This window comes from Falco punctatus (genome assembly GCF_963210335.1).
Source record: "Falco punctatus genome assembly, chromosome: 7".
Taxonomy (NCBI): Eukaryota; Metazoa; Chordata; class Aves; order Falconiformes; family Falconidae; genus Falco; species Falco punctatus.
The window spans coordinates 9,525,201-9,544,936 of NC_137587.1; the positions used below are offsets into that span (position 1 = coordinate 9,525,201).

At 55.4% G+C, this 19,736-nt stretch overlaps 1 protein-coding gene across 2 annotated transcripts in view; it reads left to right on the forward strand.

Moving 5' to 3' along the window:
* Nucleotides 1-19,736, forward strand: part of LTBP2 (latent transforming growth factor beta binding protein 2) — a 73,201-nt gene that overhangs the window by 37,892 nt on the left and 15,573 nt on the right. The window contains exons 8-16 of one of the 2 annotated variants that reach the window (XM_080396324.1): nt 1,137-1,239; nt 10,049-10,123; nt 14,070-14,192; nt 14,596-14,760; nt 15,595-15,825; nt 16,397-16,419; nt 17,882-17,921; nt 18,298-18,390; nt 19,454-19,579. In XM_080396324.1, the coding sequence (XP_080252450.1) occupies nt 1,137-1,239; nt 10,049-10,123; nt 14,070-14,192; nt 14,596-14,760; nt 15,595-15,825; nt 16,397-16,419; nt 17,882-17,921; nt 18,298-18,390; nt 19,454-19,579 (979 nt within the window). Of the gene's footprint in view, nt 1-1,136; nt 1,240-10,048; nt 10,124-14,069; nt 14,193-14,595; nt 14,761-15,594; nt 15,826-16,396; nt 16,420-17,858; nt 17,922-18,297; nt 18,391-19,453; nt 19,580-19,736 lie in introns of both variants that reach the window. The other variant, XM_080396323.1, reaches the window with a different exon arrangement.

A 19,736-nucleotide genomic window follows, 5' to 3' on the forward strand; every position in this document is an offset into this window, starting at 1 on the left:
AGGGGCTTTCTCACTCCTGTCCCACAGTCATCGTAATTTCTTATTTTGTCTTTCCCCATATGTTTCTCTTGCGTCACTGGAAAAGCATTGGAGGCTTTTGGCACCCACTGGAACACCTGTGAGCTCCCTTGGAGCAGCTTGTGCTGAGCGAGAACCCCTGGCTGGGCAGCCTGGGACCGAGTCCCCTCCCCACCGCTCCCCAGCCCTTTCTGGGGGGCTGATCCCGGTTCCCATCCCGTCCTTCAGTCACTCCCATCCAAGCCGTTTCTAGCGGGATAAGTTCTCAGCTATTCCCTAGTGCAAAAATAAATGAGATCAACCCCTGGGGCTGGAAAAGCCCCGCTTCTGTGTGGGGAGACAGCATCCTTTGACCCTGGGAAGGGATGATGATGCACGGAGATGCTTGTGGATGCCCAGACAGGCTGTGGGAGATGCTTTGGTAGGGGCGAGGTGGGTGGCAGGGGGTACCCTTGGTGTGCTTGCACCTCACACAGCTGGGGTGATGCCGTGCCCGGGAAAGCGAGGAGCCCGGCGGGGAGCACTTGCCTCTCCCCGCTCAGCCGCCGCCGAGCCGATCGGTATGTGAGCGCTGGGCAGGCGGCCACGCGCGCCTGGACTGGGGCCAGCTCCGGCCTGTGGGCTGCAGCAGCTCCGCTCTAATGGGGAAGCCTGTAATCCAGAGGGCCTTGGCGGGGGGGGGGGGGCGAGGGGGCCGGGAAAGAGAGACTCATTAAGCAGAGGAAAGTGCCTGACCGCAAGCTCCCCGCCGGGCTGGAGTGGTGCACCCATTTTGCTGGCTAATCAGCCAGCCGCGGGGCTGATCCCAGGGCTTTGCTGGGTGATATCATCTCTGGTTCATCTCCTGCTCTGTTTGATGTCCCCTTCCCCCTCCGAGGGGTGCAGTCGAGGGAGCCTCATGTTTTTCTGTCTGCACAACTGTTTACTGTCTTAATCTGCGTCTCTGGTCCCACCACATCCCAGTGGGGAGCTGTGCCAAGGGGGCCGTGCCAGCCTCTGACCCCAAACCATCATCCCCAGTGCTGGCTCTGCCACAGCCGTGCCAGCTGGCCGCAGTGCCGGCCATGCATCCCCTCCCCATGCCACAGAAGCCTCATCCTCTGCTCCTCTCTCCACAGTGCACCAACCCCCTGCCAGGGCTGACCAAGCTGGAGGACTGCTGCGGCAGCGTGGGGCTCTTCTGGGGTGCAGACCACTGCCTGGCCTGCCCGCCCCGGCCAGGTGAGTACCGCCACTGCCCAGCATGGCGTGAGGGATGGCCCGCACACTCGGCAAGCCAAAGTGTGGCTGAGGAGACATGGAGCGGAGGAGCCGCCCCCCTGCTGTGTGACTCTCCTTTGCCCAAAGCCCCTGTGGACAGGTCATGCAGCCCTGCTGCAGCCCATGCACCGACAAGCAGCATCCTGCTTTGGTGCTGGGTGCAGGCTCAGCACTTTCTGCCCAAGCTGCCCCTGTGAAACCCCAGTGCGGCCGGTGGCTCCCGGCGTGCTAGCCCCACTTGCAGGGAAAAGTGGTAAAAGAGAGCCGTGGTTTTAGGAGGTGCAGTCCTAGAGTGGTGGAGGAGGCTGCAGACTCGGCCCTATAGAGTTACGGGCTTGCTCTGGGCCCGACACGGGCTTGGCAGGGTCTCTGGAAATAACACTACATCAAACAATTGGCAGGAGTGCACCCGGGGTCCGTTCCAGGGGCACGGGCGTCCAGCTCCGTTTCTGCTGTGCTTGGGAGCTGCACAGACTGATCCAGCAGGAGACGGGGATTCCTTGGCCGCTTTGCTCGGGGTGCTCTGTGATGGGCACGGCCCCTTGCACTGCGGCCCCATGCCGTGTTGTGGTGGAGAGGCTGTGCTGAGGGCCTCCTGGCTGGGGGGAGGCAGCCTCGCAGGCACAGTGGCTCTGGCAGCTGGTGCTGGCCGAGTCTGGTGCAGGGCAAGGTGCCCATGTCCAACACAACGCGGGCAGGGGGCTGCTCGCCTCTCTGCTGCCTGCCTGCCCCCTTTCGTCACTGCCTGGCTGCTCGTTCACTTGCTTTTGGACCCCATGGTCCAGGAGATTTTGACCCCTGAGGAGAGTGGAGATGTCCAAGGCGACAGGTTTTGTGCAAGAAGTGTGGTGTTGGTGCCTTCTAGCTCTGCCCAGAGGCTGCCCCGCTTGCTCCCACACATGTTCCCAAGAGCTGTTTGCATCTCGTTATCCTCCCTCAATTCAGCTCCTCCTCAGCCAGGGGTAAGGCTGGCTGGAGCCAAATTCCTCACAATCACAGACGAGGTTGTCAGCATCCTGGAACCCAGTGCAGATCTGGGGAGCTTTGATTGCTGTCATTTTCCTGCTCTGCATGGCTCTGCTGTGGCCCCAGGCCACACTGCTCCTTGCTTGCCCTTATCCACATGCCAGCCCCAAGGGAGCCTTGGGCACATGTGGTACGGGGGTGACCATGGGGTCTCCAGGTTCAGCACAAACAAGGAAATGCCCCACACAGGTCTCACCCTCCGCCTGTTCATCCCCAACCTTTGCATCCCCAGTCATGGCTTTTTCTTCCCCACCCTGCAGGCAGTCTCCCTGTTTCTCACCTTGTCTCTGTGCTCCCCCCACTAGGAAGCAGGGGGGCTGCTTAACACTTTGGTTAGGCTACAGATGGCTGCAAAACCTCTGCACCTCCTTTCTCTTTCTCTGTACCAGGATGCTAGGTATCACTCAGTGGCTAGAGCTGCAGCAGTCGTTTGCTCTGCTGGACTTAGATCTTCAGGCTTCACAATGTGTCTCTATCACAGGCTTCCAGACATGAAAATAAGCATTAAATACTCCCGTGTGGTCCTTGCAATCAGCCAGCCAGTAGAGCATATGCACTTAAGAAATGCCTCCTAGCTGCCAGCAGGTCCCATTTCCACAGCTCAGCATGTCCTGTGTCCCAGCAGCAGCTGAAACTCAAGTGAGGTTGTCACTGTTGGTCTTCATTGAGTGGACATATGCTTCTCTGGCTTTTTTTCAGATTAATTCCATGGAGATATGAAAAACGTATCCCCATGGATCTTCTGTCTTCCTGTGCCACAAGAAAATCCCATTCTCAGTCCCGCTGGCTTTGGGTGATAAAGGTCCCCCTTGGAGACCAAATGGCTCTTGTTGATTTTGGCAGGGATTCAGGCTAGTTGAAGGGGCCGTTTTCATTCTCTTTAATCGTGTACAAGTATCTTCCTCCTTTGGCTATCTCTGATTGACTGCCCTGTAACCAGCCCCACATGCTGGAGACCACACAGTGCAAGTGAAAGGAGCTGTAAAGCAGACACTTGATGGAGGCAGCCTAAGAGAGCCCGGCTGTTGCGGAGTAAGAAGCCCAGATGGCTGGCATGCTTTCCTCTGGCACGCTGTTTTCACGCACTAAAGATCTCACCCCAGAATGGAGTAAGGGAAACAGTCCTTTCTCCATGATCTTACCGCTCTAATGGAGCCATCGAGCACTGTGACCCCTCATCACCCTGTGCTGCCGCTGCCAGGGCTTCCAGGTCCATGCCTGTCCAATGCGAAGGCATCGCTCCACGTTGTTCCTGCCTGTAGACCACATCCCACACTCACATTCCTTCTGTCTCCTGGTCTTGCTGGCTTGTGTTGCGCTCACTTAGAGTCACTGGGCTGTAGTTCAGTGAACTGGTGTCTCGTGCACAGAGATAACATGTCCAGTGGATGTTTCCAGCTTTCTTCTTGGCACTGTGGTCTTCAGAGAGAACTTCTCCTTGCACTCGTGTGTCCCGGGGAGGCGTGCACCCGAGTAGACTTGACAGTGCTGGGAGTTTAATTCCAGCAACCAGAGACAGAAATGGCAGAAGCTAGTTCAGTGTAAACACTTACAAATGTACAGAAGTGCAGCCAGGCAAGAGCTAGACAAATGGAGAACTTGTTTGGATTGACTGTCTGCCCGAGACACTGATTGTTAGTAGAGTCTGGATATGTCCGGATGTCTCCATCGACTGCAGCTTTCATGTTTGGGACGTGTTTGTGTGCGGAAAGACATCAGAGAAGAAGAAGAATCGGAGGCAGGCATCTGTCCGAGAAAACCTGCCATGACCAATCCCTGCTACTATTTGTGTTTTGCCCAGCGTCAGAAAAGCCAAGGCACTCGAATCCTTCCTCTGCATCCTGAGACCATGTTAAAAGCTGGGTTCAGAATTAAGGTAAGGTGGGCGTTGACCTGGCCAGGACTCTCTGTAGTGGGTGTTACATTAGTCTCAGAGGCTTCCTTAGGCTCTGCTCAGGCTTTTGGCTGTCTGGTTTGCTGCTGGGAGGGTGTGTATTGTTAAGCCCCTTCAGAGAACCGGGCATGGAGATGGGTGTTTGAGCAGGGTACAGCAGAAGTCATTGGGAGTTTGCTGATGCTGATGTGAGAGCTGAAGATGGGACGCTACGATATGTCAGAGACAGCTCCGGGAGAAGGGGAGAGCTTGCTCTGTGAGCTGTTGGGGTGAAGGCTGTCACCAAATCACAGAGAGATGACCCAGAGACAGGGCCCTGGACAGTGGCAGGACACCTGTATGCTGTTGTGTGGCTGCAGTCCTTCAGCTCCAGACAGAGACGGCTGGATGAAATGTGCTGCACTGCAAGATAGGATAAATCAGGTGGAGACATCCAATGACCCTCCTGCACCTTTAGTACTCCGAGAATGCAGTGGAGCACTTACTGAGAGGCTAGAACAGAGAGGTAGGAGCATATGGGAGCCGGAAGGTAAAACCTGGAGAAGACTGATAGTGGGAAAAGGCAATTGGAGGCTGAGGAAGCAGCTGAAGTAAAGACACTTGGACATGGCTGGGAGGAAGCTCAAGGACCGGCAGGGTATTTCAGCAGTGATGGAGAGGTAGCTGTGCAGAAGGAATGTCCTGTCCTGTGGCAAGCTCAGGATGTGCAACTAGTAGCAGGCATACTGCTGAGCAGAGCTACTCCTGCTTACCTTCCAGATCAGATACTATTTGGGGTATACAGTTGTCTGCGAAGAGGAACATGCTGGAGTAAGTTCAAGAGATAGTCTGTGGAAACTAAACCCAACAAGACCCAAGCTGCAGGTTGACACAGACGCCAGGGCAAGTGTGGATTTGGACACTGGTTTCCCTGAAGCCTTGCCCCCCCTGAGGCCCATGGGGATAAAGGAAACTGGTAGCAGAGAGTTTGCCCAGAGGAGGTCATAGCCCTCCTCCTCCACCTCCTCCCTGTCCCTGAGATCACACACCATCTGCGACCAGCAGTGCTCCAGGAGAAGCCCATACTGGTGATGGACACCACCTCCAGTACTGCCCAGGAGCTACAAGTTTCACCTTACTATGTGGGTTTGGGGAAATTTCTGGGTGCAGCAGCAAACCTGCATCTTCCAGGCCCTGGTTTGTCAGTGCCCCCTGTCCCTTATTTCAGGCTGCAGTCAGCCTGAGCGTGGGCTGGGCTGCACACCCACTGTCTGTGCTCGCTGCAGATCTTCCTGGGCTGCTTTCTCTCATCCTGCCTATGGGTTTTAACTGCATTAAGAAACAAGTCTTTGAAGGCTATTGTTTTGTTTTTATTCCCACTCCCCGTGTTTTTTCAAGTTTTTTGTCCTAGAGAAAAGTCTGAATTTCACTGGAAAGTTGGATCTCGTAATGTCTGGCTTGGCGGCCGCAGCACTCCCCAAACAGACCTCCCACCGTGAGCGGGGTGGCAGCTCACCCATGGAGCCCTCGTCATCAGAAACACCGAGCGAGCGGCTCCTCAAGCCGTGCGCTGTGCCTGCAGGCATCGGAACAGCCACAGGAAGCCCCTTGAAAATCAACCCCCTGGTCTGCTCTTGTTGCGATTGGATTGGGGAGGATACAGGGGAAAAAAAACCCTGGAAATATGGGAAGGAGGTTATGGAGGGGGCTGGTTCTGCCGCCACTACACCATGTGCCACAGGGAGTCAGTCCAGGACGGTAAAGAAGGGCTGGGGGTGGGGAAAGTAACTGAAACCTCTGCAAGGTTGTGGCAGTACCACAGAGAGCAATGCTTGACTTGGGGAAGTGCTGCATTTTCAGGACCTCCTTGTTCTGTAGAGTGCTTGTTTTGCCCATCATTCATGTGCAGCGCTGTGGTCTAGGCACGCAGCAGCACAGTGTTGCAAAAGTGAAGGGTTTTTTAGGTGCGGTGGTATCTTGTCCCAGCTGGAAGCCACTGTGGGACAGAATGAGGTTCCCTCTGTCAAAATGACCCCGAGGGCCGACAGTAATTACCAGAGTCTTTTTCCTTCGAGCACCCTTTTCGCCTTGAAGCAGAGGGCTTAGTTTCATATGGCACATCAGCACGGGTGCATGCCCTCCCCACCCCGGCTACCACAGCCTTTGTTGGGGCACTGGAAAAAGGCTTGCTGGAACCTGCCTGCCACATGCCACCCAGAGGAGAGGAGAGCAGTCATGAAAGATCTGGACTGAAGCATTTGTGTCCTTTCCCTCTTGTCTATTCTGCCTGGGAACAGCTTATCCCCACAGCCCTGCCTACTTCTTGGTGTGGCATCTCCAATGTGTTTTGTCTCTGGAGGCTGCTGTGGGGTCTGAGCTGTTCTGGTTTTCTTCCCAGCGAGTTCGGCAGCGGAGGTCCTCTCTGCAGTGGAGGCTGATCAGGCTGAGGTTTGACTGGGTCCACCACCCCCACCACTACAGATGCCACGAGACCAGGCACTCTGCCTCCTTTCACCTCCCACGTGCTGGCAAACCCAGGGCAAGCAGAGGCAGAGCAGCCACCCACCTGAACGCACGCTTTGTGCCCACTGCGGGCACGGGGAGATGCCTGGGGTCCAGCCAGGGTGGAGGTTCTTCTGTGGAGCTCATCCAAAGCCTCCAGAAATGTCTGTGAGTCCTGAAAGTGGCAAAGGAGTTCAGCAAAGGTGTCTCAGAGGGATAATGGCCTTTGCGTGACAAATGGAAAGAGCTGAAAGAAACAGGCTAGCTTTCGGCAGCCGAGCATTTCCTCACTTCTCATCTGACCGCAGCCTTGCCTCTTCCCCTTTTAACAGAGTGATATTGGCTGGCCTAATGCAATGTATTATCTTATCCTACAAACCTTGGCTCGCCCTTGTGTTCAGGCCCTTGTGGCTACCACCACTAGAAGTCGTTTCTTTTCACTTCACCATCAGCTTGAGCTTCTTCGTCTCATCTTCAGACAGTTTTTGGGGAGCCAGGACCCTTGGGTAAAGCCCCTTCTCCTAGGAAGTGATGGAAAACTAGTGTAGCTGCTTAAAGATCATCCTGCTAGGCTGCAAAATCCTTCTGCCTGATTTCTGTGCATTCATTATCCTTTTGATTCTGCTGTGCTCAAGTATTGCTCTGGCTGGGGCAGAGGTGCTGGTGGGAGTCCTGGGCCATGTGCTTTGTGCTCACCTTTCTGGGGCTGTGATCTTACTGCTCCTTTGTGTGAGCCCCATCCCAGTGGGGACCCCTGGTGCCTGAGGAGCTTGCGGAAAGCAGCACTGGGGATGGGATGAAGCAGAACTGGAGGGAGCAATGAGGAGAGCCGAGGGGGGCTGCTAGTGTGCAGATACCTGGTGAGCACACTGCTTCGGCACAGCACCCTTGGGGCTGAAGTGCCCAGGAGGCGAGGCTCTGAAATCACACCCTTGAATCAGGAGCCAGAGCTTCCTGCCTTCAGCAAGCCTGAAATCCTTCTGCCTGACACGTGTAGCTCAGCTGCTCTATCCCCAGCTGCAGGCTCTGGGAGAACCCCTTCCTGGAGAGACTGTGGACAGACAGACAGACCCAGGAGGCTGGGACCCCTCTGGCTGTGGATGCTGACAGATTTCTGCCCTCTTCGATCATCAGATTGGCTTTTTCCCTTTGCTAGTTTCCAGAGGAATAGCCTCCAAAGCTGGTCTCCCACTCCTACCAGCTGCATGGGAGAGGGGTGGATGCTGATCTCCTTTGCAGGAAAGTCAGGTGTCCTAGCCTGGCTTTTCAAGGGTTTTGGCCATCTTTGCTGTAGTTCAGCAATATCAGAGCTCATGGAAGGAAATGGTCCTCTCCTCAAGTAACCAAGTACAAAGCTGAGAGTTAATAGCTTACATCCTCCTGCAGCCACATGCTGTCTTCCCTCGAGGCCAGGTCCTGGCAAAAAGAGAGCAGCCTCCATCCAGGACTTCAGACACCGTCTTGGTTCCCCTTGGTACAGAGAGATCTGCTCACGTTACATTACAGTTATTCTTTCCAGGAAACACGTGTTTCTTTGCAAAATGCAGGCGTTTGTCCGCAGCCTCATGAGTGATTTGCTGCAGTAAGGAGCTGCAGGTTTCTGCAGGCTGGAGTCATGTGAGTGCTGAAGTGGCACGAGACCTGCTTACTCACCCCCCATCACTGGTATTTTCTGCTCTGCCCTCTCCTCAGCAGCATCTGGCAGAGGGATGCTCCAGGATCTGTTTCTCCACAAAGGCTTTTCACAGAGGGAGTGGGGCTCTGACACATATCGTCGCTGTTTGATCTCTGGCACGCTTGGCTCCCCATCGGGGGGCTCACACATAACGATGCTGCTTCATTTGAGTGTCTGTTACCATATCGTGCTGAGACTGAAGACGCTTCCAAGCACAGCTAATGCCTGTCGGCAGCCCCGAGCCCACAGACCACGGTCTAAGAAGACCTGGAATCCCACTGGGACACTAAGCCTGAAGCCCATGAGCCAGAGGTTTTTCTTCCTTCCCAGAAGGCTGGAAATGTACCCAGCAATTCCCAGTATCACCAGCAACACCCTTACCCCTAACACCCAGATACTTGTAAGCACCTTCTGCTTACAATTCATAACCGAACTGTTGAAGATGGTGAACAGATTTTTTTGTCTCAGTCATTCATCCAGCCACTAAGGATCTCTCTGCACCTGGAAAACCTTGTAGCTTCATTTAATGTACCTGGGGAAGTCAGGCTTTCTGTTCTCCTCCCTGGTACAGGCTGGTGAACAACTTGTTCTCCTGTCTTTTATTTCCCAAGTGCCTTTATCCTAGGAGGCTGGTCTCTTGCCTTTCAAGACGTGTCTTAGAATGGCTTTAAACTGCATTATGGAGTCCAAGTGTCCAGGACAAAGAGTAACAGACACGCCTGTTTTCTATCCCCAGCGTGCTGTTTGAGTTCTTAACCTCTGCAGACTCTTTCTGACCATCTCCTGCCACAAGGATGGTCTCAGTTTGTCCCTGGTTCTCGAACGCTGCAATGCATTGGGAATCTGCCAGATCCCCAGTGTGGCTATTGCCATGGAGGGCTTTCCATGTATGACACCAGGGTGTGAGCTACTGATGCCAGGCAGGAGGAATTCAAGTGGTGGGAATACAGCTGGACAGTCACTTCGCTGATACATGCACTTCTCGTTCCCAAGTGTACAGTCCAGAAAATAAAAAAGAAACCCCACCCTGGGAAAATCCCATCCCTACGCAAAGCATCCTTCTTTCTACCCCACCCCATGCTTACTCACTTCCCAGCCTGTCACCTCCTGGATTCCTTTTCCCTTGCTCCAAAATACGATGCCTAGATTTGACCTCCTTGGAATTTATGGGTGACATTATACTTGCTTTTAAAAAATTTGAAGAGGTCTAATTGTGCAGGTTATAGGGCATTTTGAAACCCACAAAACTATTTTAAGCACCAATTTGAAATTCTCTTTGATGAGAGTGATCAGGGCAGGAAATCACATGCAGTAAAAAAGAGGTGAACATGATAAACAGGCCCTGGGCTGTTATTGCAGCATCTTGTCAAGGACCTCTGTCATTCCTTTCACTCTGATCCCCCTTGTCACGTGCCACTTGGCTATCCAAGCTGGCCTGGGAGCCGGTGACATAGCGGTAGACATGAAGTGCAGGCAGCACCTCTGGGTCACCATGTTGGTACCTGCCAAGCAGCAGAAGACACTGCTTGGGAAATGTGGCTGCTCCCACCTTTCCCTCTTCCCTGGGAGTCATTGGAGACCCATCCAAGGCAGACCTGGGGACCCTTTCCCCTCTGCAAGAAGGGCAGAGACAAGATAGGATGCTGGTGGCTTGTTCTACTGCTGATGTCCCGCACTCTTTTCTTTCTTCCCAGCACACCCTGTGATTGAGAACGGGCAGGTGGAGTGTCCCCAGGGATATAAGAGGCTGAACCGGAGCCACTGCCAAGGTAAGGATGCTGCTTTCATATCTCTCTCCCCCTCCCACATCCACTCTCAGAGTTGTAGTTATCTACACAAGCGAAGTACAATTATCCTGCTCGCTGACATAGATCTGCAAAGAACACAACTTATAAAAATCTCTGTGTTTTCACAAAGAATGGAAAAAAAAAACAGGTAACATGGACTACATGACTCAGCTTATAAGCATAGTCAGCAGATGGTTGCATCAGCACAAGAAAACTCACCTGTGTAGCCCTACTGACCTAGTCAGGACCTGTGCTGCTGCTCTGCTAAGTGTCAGCGCAAAAACGCTTCTCCCATAGTCCGAAGCAACAGAAATTCTGTTGCCTGAAAACATTTGGGAAGGTTGTCAGCTTGTTCAGTTACAAGTGGGAAGGTGCCATAAGAGTGATTCCTTCTGTTCTGAGTGTGCCACTTGTCCGTGCTGACAGGCTGCCCTGTCTACCCCACGCTACTGGGGTCTATCCATCGCTTACTCCCGCAGTCCCTCAGCTCCATATGAGGAAGGTACCAACTCTCCACTTTTCTCTCCGGTTCATGTTTATTTGGCATGTCTTGGACCCACAGTGCTTGTGTTTTTCCGTGCTCTGGCTGAAGTGGAATTTTATGGTTCCCTCCTCATGATTCGTGATAAGCTGAGAGGTGTCATCTCGAAGATGCAGCAGGGAGCCTGGGCCCCGTCCATGCAAATCCAGGGCTGGCAATCCAGTGACTCATCTCTTTTAGCTTGGGACTTTCCACCATGCTTACTTAATTAATGATTCAACCTCCCCACACTGTCCCGAGGGAGAACTTTCAACAATGCAATGGCTTCTATTCTCCTTGGTGCTCAGATCTCATCCCTTAAGTGGCCACAGACAGCGCTATGGGTATGAGGAGCTACCCCGAGACATCGGAGTCAGAGGAGCAGAGCAGCTGGAAGGACTCATGTCAGCAAGCAGAGACCTGCAGTGCTTGCTCTGGATTTGTGTCCCCTCTGGAGCAGGGAGAGGCTCAGAGGAGCAGAGGGAGATGGCAACATGGAATTGGCTAGGAAGATGTTTTTGCACAGGAAAAAGCACGAAGCGGAGAATTGTGCTTCTGCGTGCTCCTTCTTAAGCTGGGCTGGAGAAGTGCTGTTCTGCAGACGCTCTGCTGCCTCAGGGTGCTTTTCCCAGCTCTGCTGTCACAGCGGGATGTGTGTCAGGAAGCCCAGCACCTCACTTCAGGGTCCAGAGTGAGAAATCTGGCTGATAGACTGTGGGAGAGGCTACATGAGGTCTTCTCTTGCCAGCCCAGGTAGGAGGGGAGCCAAGGGGCTGGAGCAGGGCTGATGGTTCCTGAGACCATTGGCTGTAAGAAAAGAACTGAGCTGGAAAGGAGCTGAGCTCTGGCTTTGCAGGCTGTTGTCAAAGCATGGGTGAGTGATGGGAGGAGGGCTCTGGCAGAAGCCCACTTTCCTCTCTTCTGTATGGACAGAAGGGGTTGTCTGCTGCCTTTCAGCAGGGGAATAAATGGCTCATCTCTGCAAGATGTACTTTCCTTTCCTTGCTGCATCCCATTGACGAGGAACAAGGCTGCAATGAGTCAGAGCAGACTGGCAGATCCAGCCACGGAACCTCCCGGTACTGCTGGGACCAGCAGGAAAGATGGCACTGGAAGTGATAAAGTGGTTGCTAGACATGAGGCAAGGGTTGTCTTGGAGGCTTAGTGGCAGGGAGGTGTGCGTGCACAGTGGTCACTGCGCAGGACACACACAAGGCAGCTGGGTGTCCATATATCCTTGGTGTCTATTGCTGACTCGGGTCCTTTCTGCTCACCAAACACCAGGGAAAACCAGCCTGCAGCTTTCCACCATGGGCTGCCTGACCCAGCACGTCTGTTTCTGAGGAGCACCGGCAGGCTTGTGTGGGGTGGGAAAAAGCAGCTGAGACAGCGTATGGATCTTGGTTTGTGGTCCCTGAGGCTTTTTCTTGTGGGCTAGCCCCATCCCTGGCGTGCTGCAGGGGGTAGGAGCACGTGGCCCCAAGCACACCTGCCTGCTTCTGTTCCCCACGGGGATTTCCACTGCGGGGGGGTCCTCTGCTGCCAGTGAATAGAAGGGGTTGGACTGAGTCTGGGACATAGCCCTGTTTTAAATTAAGCTCATAAAACACAGCCCTTGGTGCTTGTTTGTTTTGTGTTTTCGTTACTCTAATCCCTTCAATCCCTTTGCTTATGCGAAGGCCAAACAATTCCTCCAGTTGGTGTGTTGGAATGACACAGTGCTCTGACCATGCCGGGGAGTGACAGCGATGAGCCCCGAGGCTCCTCCAGAGAGCCCAGACCTCTTCTCTGAGGGGGGTTCCCAGCACATTTCGGGGTGGCCACTGGCTGCTCTCATGAACTCTGACCTGTGCTGGGTACGGAGCAGGAAACATTGCGCAGCCAAATCCTACTCCTCCCCAGCCTGCTGCACATCCCAATAGCGTTGGTACTTCCAACTGGCTGAACATCATGACCTGGTCTTGATGGCTTCTGTGTGCCTCGACCATCTATCTGTGGGGCAGCTGGTGGGGTGAGCAGGGGGAGTTTACGAGCACAGGACTGGTGGAGGACCTCTCGGGTCACGAAGTCTGAACTCCAGCTGTCATAGCTGGCTCTATGACACCACCAAGCATTGATGCTTCAGCTCTGAAGAATAAAATACTGCTGGGAAAGCCATTCCTGAGCCTAGCTGCTCTCAGTCAGGCTCTTCGAGTATCTCCATTCTTCCAAGTGTCTCAGAAGCCTGCCTCTTCACTCCTTCCATCTTGAGACAGTCTCTAGAGCACCACTGGGTGCTGTCAGGGCACCTGAGGTCTTACTAGGGCCTCGTACGCTAGCATTGGGATTGCCTTGTGTCTTTGGAAAGTGTCTGGCATGTGCTGCCTAGCATCGTGTTGGCATTTCTTGGTCTTGGCAGCTTGCAGCTGTCCTGTGAGCAGTGAGTGTGCCCAGTGCCTCTCACTGCCTGTTCCCACCTCTTGTAGTATACGTTTCTGTGATTTGTCCCAGGGTGGTACTGAGGTTCATCCCTCTCCTGCCACTCTGTGCTTCCATCCAGCTCTTCCTGCACTGCTGGTGCCTCCTGACACTGCACATTCATCAGCACACTGACCTTTCTAGGCCAGGCTCTTTAGTGAAGATACAAAGCTACATCAATCCATGAGGAGGGCTTCCTCCTCGCTCACCACCAGGAAAGCTCCCCCTATGAACTTTTGCCAGTTTCTGTCTTCTCCAGCTTAGCTCATTGTTCCTACACGGTGCTGTAGGAAAGGCTTTACCACAGGCCAGACGGGTGAGCCTGGCAGCGTTTTCCTGGGATAAGCCCAGCTCGCTTCCTGAAGGCTGTATCTGATGTGTGCTCCGTCAGGGGCAGAGCAGAGCCTGAGGCAGGGCTTGAGCTTGGCAACTTCCCGCTTGCTCAACCTGTTGCTAGAAGATGACACTAAAGCAGTGAGCCACAGCCTGGCCCACCATCCCTCCACGTCCAGGAGCATCCGTCACCGCCCTCCCTGCAAGCTGGCACTGAGTGTCTCAGCAAGGATCCTCCATGGATGACAGCCCCATAGAAGAAGTACCAGGGACTGGGTGAAAGGACAGGACCTGCAAACAACAACCGTGATGGCTGTAAGAGTGATGCTGTCGGGGTGGCTCATCATAGGGGCCACATCTGTTTTCCATGAGGATCACAAAGCAGAGCAGTCATTCACAAGCCATCCCTGCAGCTGCAGCAATCAAGCTCTGCATCACAGATGTGAAACTGCTGTCACTGTGGAGGTCCCCACCACACTGCTTGGTGCGGAAGCTGCTTTGAACACCAGCCTGGCTGAGACCACCTTGGTCTGCAGCACCTGCATGGGAGGCACTAGGTAGGGGGCTCAGATCACCCTTAGCTTCCTCACATCTCACCAGGCTCTCTCCTGTCCACAGATATCAATGAGTGCTTGATGCAGGGCCTGTGCAAAGATGCCGAGTGTGTGAACACCCGTGGCAGCTTCCGCTGCACCTGCAAGCCTGGCACCATGCTGGACCCGTCCCGTAGCCATTGCATCTGTAAGTGCTCCAGGGAACCCCTCAGTTTGGGAAGGGGCCTGAGCAGGACCCCACGTGCTGTCCCGCGCTTGTGTGCAGGATGGGTCCCCTTCTTCTCCATGGACATCTCATGGCCACTGTGGAGCTGGAGGGGATGTGCCTGTGGAGCAGCATCAGAGGATGCAGCCTCCTGGGTTGCAAGAGCTCCCACAGGAGATGGATTGGTTTGGGGCTGGCTCTGCTGGGGGCATGGCCTGATGGCTGGAGCCCAGGGGTGTTCTGGGGAGAGGATGGGGCAGCCCTCGGGACAGGACAGGGGTCACAGACAGAGAAAGGCCAGATGGGGAGAGACCGAGTGTCCCCGTTCCCTCTTTGGAGAGGATGGAACTTGGCCTCCAGCACTGACCCTGCTGTTGTGTTTCAGCGGACAAAGCGGTGTCAATGGAGCAGGGGCTGTGTTACCGCTCAGCAGCTGGAGGTGTGTGCTCCTTCCCCCTCTCCCACCACATCACCCAGCAGATCTGCTGCTGCAGCCGTGTCGGCAAGGGCTGGGGGAAGAACTGCGAGGAGTGTCCCCTGCCCGGCTCAGGTGAGATGTGCCCACTTCAGCTTCGCCTGATCTGGTTGGACTGGGGTTTGGGTTTGTCGGAACTTGCTGTCAAGCAGATGGATGCAGGATGATCCAGAGCTGAGCAGCGCAAATGCTGGCCTGTGAGATGGGTATAGCAGCCCAGGAAGCAGACCTGGGTAATACTGGGAAGACAGAGAAATCCCTGATGGAAATCACTCTATACCAGAGGGAAAGCACAGCCATGTCTGTGCCTGGCTTCGCTTGACAACCCTCTTGTCTCTCATACGCCTTCTGCTGGGATGAAAGCCAGGTGAGGATGTTTGGCATATCTCAGCATGAGGTAGCATGGAAGGGAAAGCACTGAAATCCTCAGGGCTGGGAAAAATCTTCAGATGGTTTGTGCAGAGCATCTTGAGTGATGTGTAAAGCACTCAGTGCTGAGGTACCAGGGTTTTGGTTTATCTGCTGCCTCGCTCAGCTCGGACCTTCCTGCGGCATGATCTCTTCCTAGCAGTACTGACCCAGGGGAGAGATTTAGTTTATCGCGTGTGGGAGTACCATCCAGTGCCTGCTAAAACCCACCCTGCCCTGTAAGCAGATTCCTTCTGCTCAAAGCATCCACCCACTGCAGCCCAGATGTGTTTCTATAAGATTTAACCCTTAGAAATCTCCAGAAAATGATAGGACGGGTGAAACTGATATCTGCGTTCGCATACATGCCTGTCCATCTTCACTCCTTTCTTCCACTTGTCCCACCATCACATCTGGGTGCGGTAAGCCAGGTGACACCTGCACCAGTCTCTTCCTTCCAACCTCTGCCCTCTAAAGCTTTGATTTGATTTTCCCTTGCAGAAGCTTTCAAGGAGATTTGCCCAGCAGGACATGGCTACACCTACTCCAGCTCTGATATCCGCCTGTCGATGAGGAAGGCAGAGGCAGAAGAGCTGCCCTTCAGCTTGGAAGAGCACGGGGAGAGCAGCAACTGGTCATTGGACTGGGCAGCAAGGAGACAGCAACTGCAGGACAGCCTGCGTGGGAGCATCCTGGAAGCATTCCCCCACCCTGGCATCTCAGCAGGAGAGGGTAGTGTGGGGTCTACCGCTTCAGGATGCTCCATCTGGGCCCCTAGCAAGGGTGGGCAGATTTCCAGGTCCTGCCATGCCCCCATGGATGGACTTCTGGTTGATAAGGGCTTTCTACATCTGTATGAATACACAAGGTGTTCTTCAGCCCTACTCTTGTTCCTGGGGCATGAGACACCGCGTCTTCAAGCCTTTGGAGAAGAATTTGAGTGTTTCAGGCTCCTGCAACCGCGTCCTTGCAGTTGGTGCTGGCTGGCCAGGCTGCTGCCACTGGGACCTCAGGTCTGCGTGGCAGCCCTGGCACTGCAGACCTTGGGCTTTTGGCCAGCCCAGCTGGAGGGAAGTGTGACCAACTACCTGTGCCAGCACCTGCTGGAGCAGAAGCTCCTGGGGTCTGTGCAGTGCCAGGAAAGGAATCTGGGCGCGTTGGCTTTGGGAACAAGCTCTTGTGAAGGAGCGTGAGGGACTGAGCAGCAGTGTCTTAGAGGTGGGGTGAAGTTAGGGCAGCCAAGGTTTGAGGAGGATGCCTACCTGCCTCGTCTCTACTCACCATGCACTGTTTTACTTTCCAGATGACATTTCTCCTGCTGCGCAGGTGAGTAAGGTTTGTCTTGTGACACCTGGGTGCATCCATGGTAGCTCGATGGGTGGGAAGTGGGATGTCATACAAATAGGTGATGGGAGGTGTGAAATGTGGTCAGAGAGAGCACTGAAGGGACAAAGTAGCTCCAGTTGGAGGGAACAGCATACGAACTGCAAACCCTATCAGCCTGGCTGAGTTGCCATGGCTGAAGGACTGTGCCATGTGCCCACTCAGTCCGTGCTAAGAGGCCATGAGCTCAAACCAACAAGAGCTGAGGGCTCTGCTGCACTAGTTCATGGTCAGAGTTGTCTCCAGCTGGTGTTCACCGGGGCTGGGGTAGCACCTGAGGCTGAGGGTGCAGCTGGCTGAGGAGTGGGTGCTCACTCCCTGCTCTCAGCCTGGCCTGGCTGTAGGGCTGATGGGCAGCAGGGGAAGGGGAACTGCTGCAGTCAGCTTGGGGAGCGCTCCTCTCACAGAGCCCGGGGTTGTGATCAAGCCGAGCTTACAGGCAGGTCTCCCCATGCTGGTGTGGTTGCAGCAGAAACTCTAGTGGAGCAGTCAGGGTGGGTGTCTCCGACAATGGCTGTGTGAATGCACCCTGTCTGATGGGAGCAGCCTGGCGGCTGATGTTCTGCCAGGCTTTCCAAGGACTGGGTTTCTTTATTATGAATCTCACCTGAAAAATGTGTCTTTTGATCCCTGCTGTCAGTAGAGGTTTGGCTATACCTCACCTGAGCATCTCTGTGCCCCCTTGCTATAGTAGCCCAGCCCTCAGAATGTACTTGCAGCCCCTCTGAGAGAGTGGCAGCAATGCCATCATCACTGCTTCATAGACATGAAGTGACTTGGCCAAGCGCACTTGAGAAATCTCAAGACGGGGCAGAAATTTGAACCAAAGCTTCCAAATTTGAAGCAGAGCTAGTCTGGGACTCATGTTGCTCAACTGCCTGTTTTCTTCATCCACTGAGGAAAGATCCTTGGAGCCGAGACCCAGGTTGTGATCCAACATCTCCTTTGGCAGCCATAGGTTTGCCAGGAGGGGATGCTGAGAAAGAGCGTCTAGCACCAAGCACCCTTCTAGTAGGTAGCACTCTTGAGTCAGGTCAAAGTGGTGGCTGCCCTCAGCCCTCCAAAGCTGCCAGTGACTGGGGCAGGATTTACTGTGCCCTTCCTGGCCACCTTGTGGAGATGCCTCCTGCCCAGTAGCCGTGCCCTGGGTCTCACCTGCACGGCGTGCTGGCATGGCCCCTCTGCGGGCAGCCCCCCGGGCACAGCCAGGAGCTGTGTTTTGCTCAGGATGATGTGGTCAGGACAGAGTGGCCCTGCCAGATGTACCCAGCCGTGGCAGCTTCTGCTCCCAGGACAGTGCCTTGGGGAGCAAGAGGAGCCAGGAGGTGGGTGGGAAAATGTCTCGGGGATGCTGCATCCCAGCTACATGCACATGGATAGAGGCAGTCCTGTTTCTGTCCCTCAGGGCGCTGCTGATACCACCGCAGAGCCTGCCACGCGCAGAGGTGAGCGCCTGGCTGGCGGGAGGGCAGGGACATCATGGGGAAGAGGAGGGGGCAGCGAGGATGGAGGAGGCAGCCCTAGCGCTGGGCAGGACGGGCTCCTGGCTGGGCTGGCTGTGGGGTGGCACGGGGGACACCCCACCACGCTGGGGTGGCTGATGTGGGGCTGTAGGGATGCGGGGAGGTGGTGGATCTCCAGAAAGGTGGAGGAGGCTGTGTTGAATCACAAGATGATGAGGTCGCTGCAGCCACCCTGTGGCCCCTTCCCATGTGCTTTCTCAGGGCTGCGGTTGTGGGGACACCCAGCGTAGGTAAACTCTGGGCAGGCACCTCTAGCTGGGATCAGGGGCTGGATCTCATCTCTCTTCTTCCTTAACAGAGGAAGAGCAGTCCTGGCGTGGTCCTCCCCAGTCTGGCCCCACCACCACCTGGGATGCTGCTGCTCCAACAGAGATGCCAGCACAGAGCTCAGGTGTGTCTCCACCGCTCTCAGGGATTTCTCTCCTCTCTCTGCCTGGCACTATGGGGATATTACGCCCTAAGCTCTTTCCAGGGGCTCTCCCCCTTCCCCAGCCCGCTTGTCTTCCCACACGCCCTCACTGATTTTCCAAATACAAGTCCCCACCCCACCACCCTGGGGTGTTATCCCAGCCTGGTCCCGGCTGCTGCCAGCCAGGGAAAGTCGCCTGGCCGTGGGGAGGCACGAGGGCGATCCCACACGCGGGGAGCAGTGTTTGGCTTTCCGGGTCCTTCCCTGCCTGCAGCTCACTTGCCCAGCAGCAGTGGCTGCCAGGCGAGGGGGATCACGCGCCCGCTCCGGTGGCTTTGGCCCCGTTCCCCCCGCAGCGGAGCTGACTCATCGGGAAGGGGGAGCGCAAGGGGAGGCATGTGGCTCCCAGGGCGGCTTGTTTACTGTGCTGGAAACAAGGGCCCTGTTGTTCCAGGGTTGCTTAAGTGTCTGGGAGCGTGGCCCCTGCCCTCCACCGGGGGCTGGAGCACCTTGGGGAGCAGGCCTGGCCGAGGTACCTTGCTAAGGAATGTCTCTTCCTCAATAGTCTTTTGTTTGGGGTTGGGCTGCCCCCCCCCCCACCTCTGGCCAGCTCAGTGCCGAGGGGTGTGCAGTGCCCTGCTGCCTACCCACTGCTGCCTGCACCCCACTTAGCAGGGCGGTGGGTGGTGGACCCCTGCTGTCACCCTAAAAGGAGCCCCCTCACAGGTGCCTGGCTCTACTGCCAGCCCCACACCTTGGAGGAGGCTTCCTCACCACCCTTTTGTGGGGCTGGGGCTCAGCTGAGCCACGCAGGGGCCAGGGGCTTCCCAGCTAGGCTCAGGCTGGAGGAGGTGGCAGGGTCTGCCCGGTCCTCCCTGCAGCCCTATGGGTGCAGGCTGCCTGAAGACGTGGAGGAGCAGGCTCAGCATTGCTCTCCAGGAAGGGAAAAGCAGCCTCCCTGGCGTGGTGCTGGGGACAGAAGGCAGACACTAGACCCCGTGCACCGTTTTGGTGCTGCCCCCAAACCCATGCTCTCTCCTCCCAGGGGTCAGCAGCTGCGCCTCTTCACCCCTCTCCTGCGGAGCCGGCACTTGCGTGCTCACCCCAGAAGGATACAGCTGCCTGTGCCACTCCGGCTACACGTTGAACCCCAGCCGACTTCACTGCATCGGTAGTTGGCATCTCCTCTGCCTTCCGGGCCTCAGTGGACCATTTGGTCCTTCAGGTTCCTGGGAGAAGGTTCTCTGGCAGCTCTGCTGAGCCCCTGCCCACCTGCTGCACCACGGGGCTGGCAGGGGGCTGGCAGGCAGCTGCGGGTGGTGACTGCC